Raw genomic sequence first — 2,361 nt, 5'->3', positions numbered from 1 at the left:
TATAGCTCGTTGCATACAACAAACAATTGCAGTGCACTACCTCGGCCTTCGATGGAGAGGCCACATGTCGCCATATTCCCCTTCAGCGCGGCGATGGGCCATTTCCTACCCTTAGCTGAGTTTGTAAAGCGTCTCTGCAACTTCCATGGCTTCTCAATCACCCTCATCATCACCAAATGGATGTGGACATCTCAGCAACCCGCAGTGCTTGAACGATTGGCCTCCTCTGCTCTCGACATACGCTTTGCAGAGATTCCCCACATCACTCTGGATGAAGATGAGCGAGACATGAAATTTGGAGCACGCATTTCCAAGTTTATGCTGAAAGCAATGCCGCACATTGAAGATGTTCTGCAATCGTTGCGTTCATCATCGCCCATATCTGCTTTTATTATAGACCCCTTCTGCACGGAACTGCTGGCCGTTACCGCCAAGCTGAAGATCCCAACTTATTTATTCGTTCCGGCCTCTGCTGCTCTGGTTTGCTTCATGTTAAATCTTCCGAAGTTCGTTTCGGAGATGAAGGTCTCATTTAAAGACGTGGATTTTGAAGTGGAGGTACCTGGGTTTCCGCCGATTCCTCCGAGGGATCTGCCCAGTTCCCTTCAGGACAGGTCAGATTCAGAGTTTGAATGGTTTGTAAACCATGCCTCCCGCTTCAAGGAAGCTTTGGGGATTCTCATTAACACTTTTGCTGAGTTTGAGGAGGAAGCCATTAAAGCCCTCAGCACCCCTGCAACGCCTGCGATCTATCCAATAGGTCCCTTGTTGCTCACAGAATCTGATACCCCTGACCAGTCCAGCTGCCTCAATTGGTTGGATGAGCAGCCTCCTTCGTCCGTTCTGTTTGTGTCCTTTGGAAGCTTCGGCGTTATATCAAGGGAGCAAATTACAGATCTGGCAATTGGACTTGAAGCCAGTGGCCACCGGTTCCTGTGGGTGGTGCGTGGGTACAAATCTGGGGACTCTTCTACTCTTGAAACTGACATTTCGGAGCTATTACCAGAGGGTTTTGAGAATCGAACCAGGGACCGTGGGCTGGTGCTTCTCAATTGGGCTCCTCAAGTTCCTGTTCTTTCTCATCCCTCTACCGGAGGATTCCTTTCTCATTGTGGGTGGAATTCTACTTTGGAGAGCGCCTGTAATGGAGTCCCAATGATCACTTGGCCTCTTGGTGCCGAACAGGGGATGAACAAGGCCATACTAGTGAAGCAGATTCAGGTAGCCGTAGATTTGAAAATGGACGACAAGAGATTTGTGAAGAGAGAAGAAGTGGAGAGAGCGGTGAGGGAATTGATGGAAGGAGAAGAGGGAAGAAAGGCGATGAAGAAAATGAAAGAATTGAAGGGCAAGGCCAAGATTGCTATGATGGAAGGAGGGAGCACAATCAAGGCCACTGCTGAAGCATCCGCAGATCTTTCAGCCTCAACTTTAAATGTTAATTAATGATATATTTTAATTGCTTAATCACTACAATTTGGGGAACATTGAGATATGGTGTCACTATCTATAGTTTAGATAGTATTCCTTAAAACTCCACTACCAAATCAATGGTCATGATGTATTTTGTTTCAGCGTGGTTTCTTCTATTGTATCAGCGACTGCCATGCATTTGAAACAATCATTAATAAAAGCATCAGACCTCTGCTCAAATGATGCATGGTATTTTAAAGTTGAGAATCTATCAGTAAATCAGAATTTTTGATCAAGTTTGCCAGAGAGTTTAGAAATGTCAAGCATAGAATGATCATAGTTATGCAGTTCAAGTTATAGTTAGTTTCAATTGTCTGCTCTCCAAAATATTCAGGTGATCTCGTTGCGATAGATCAATTCCAAATCGCTGCTCAAATCTCCACCTACCGGTAGTATTTTTGATAGAAAGTAGAGTATTAAATGCGGAGATATTGATATTAAATAATTAATTTATCTTAAAAATACATTGCCTTTGTTTTTATGTCACATTCATTATTTTTAATATTTTTCTTAAAATAATGGTATTTCTAATTATATCTTAAGATCTAATTTGCATGCTGAAGTACAATAATAATATTTTTTTACAGTAAAGAGGGGTAAAAATTTATTCAAAGTAGAAAGAGAAATACATCAAAAGAGGGCAAACCGTTCAACAAAAAGAAGACTACAAAGACATATCCTAATCCACAAGTTGATCTAACATGTGAAACAACTCCAGAAAATGTTGTCCCCTATCTTCAATAGACCAGTCCTTCATAAAGACAGAAGCCCATTTGACGACACAATCAGCCACCCAATTCCATTCTCTCAAAATATAAAAAATAAAACTATCTCATATTTACCATTCTCTTACCACTTGTTTCATTTTCTAAACATTGAAGGTCAATT

At 41.8% G+C, this 2,361-nt stretch overlaps 1 protein-coding gene across 1 annotated transcript; it reads left to right on the top strand.

Moving 5' to 3' along the window:
* Positions 1 to 10: 10 nt before the first annotated feature.
* LOC131873558 (UDP-glycosyltransferase 72B1-like) lies at positions 11 to 1,653 on the top strand. Its single transcript, XM_059216382.1, has one exon. The coding sequence runs from the start codon at positions 52 to 54 to the stop codon at positions 1,444 to 1,446; it is 1,395 nt and encodes a 464-aa protein (XP_059072365.1). The 5' UTR covers positions 11 to 51; the 3' UTR covers positions 1,447 to 1,653.
* The last annotated feature ends 708 nt before the right edge of the window (positions 1,654 to 2,361 follow it).

Source organism: Cryptomeria japonica, unplaced genomic scaffold, assembly GCF_030272615.1.
Source record: "Cryptomeria japonica unplaced genomic scaffold, Sugi_1.0 HiC_scaffold_2089, whole genome shotgun sequence".
NCBI lineage: Eukaryota > Viridiplantae > Streptophyta > Pinopsida > Cupressales > Cupressaceae > Cryptomeria > Cryptomeria japonica.
Note: the sequence above shows the minus strand (reverse complement) of the source record. Positions and strands in the feature narration are given on the sequence as shown.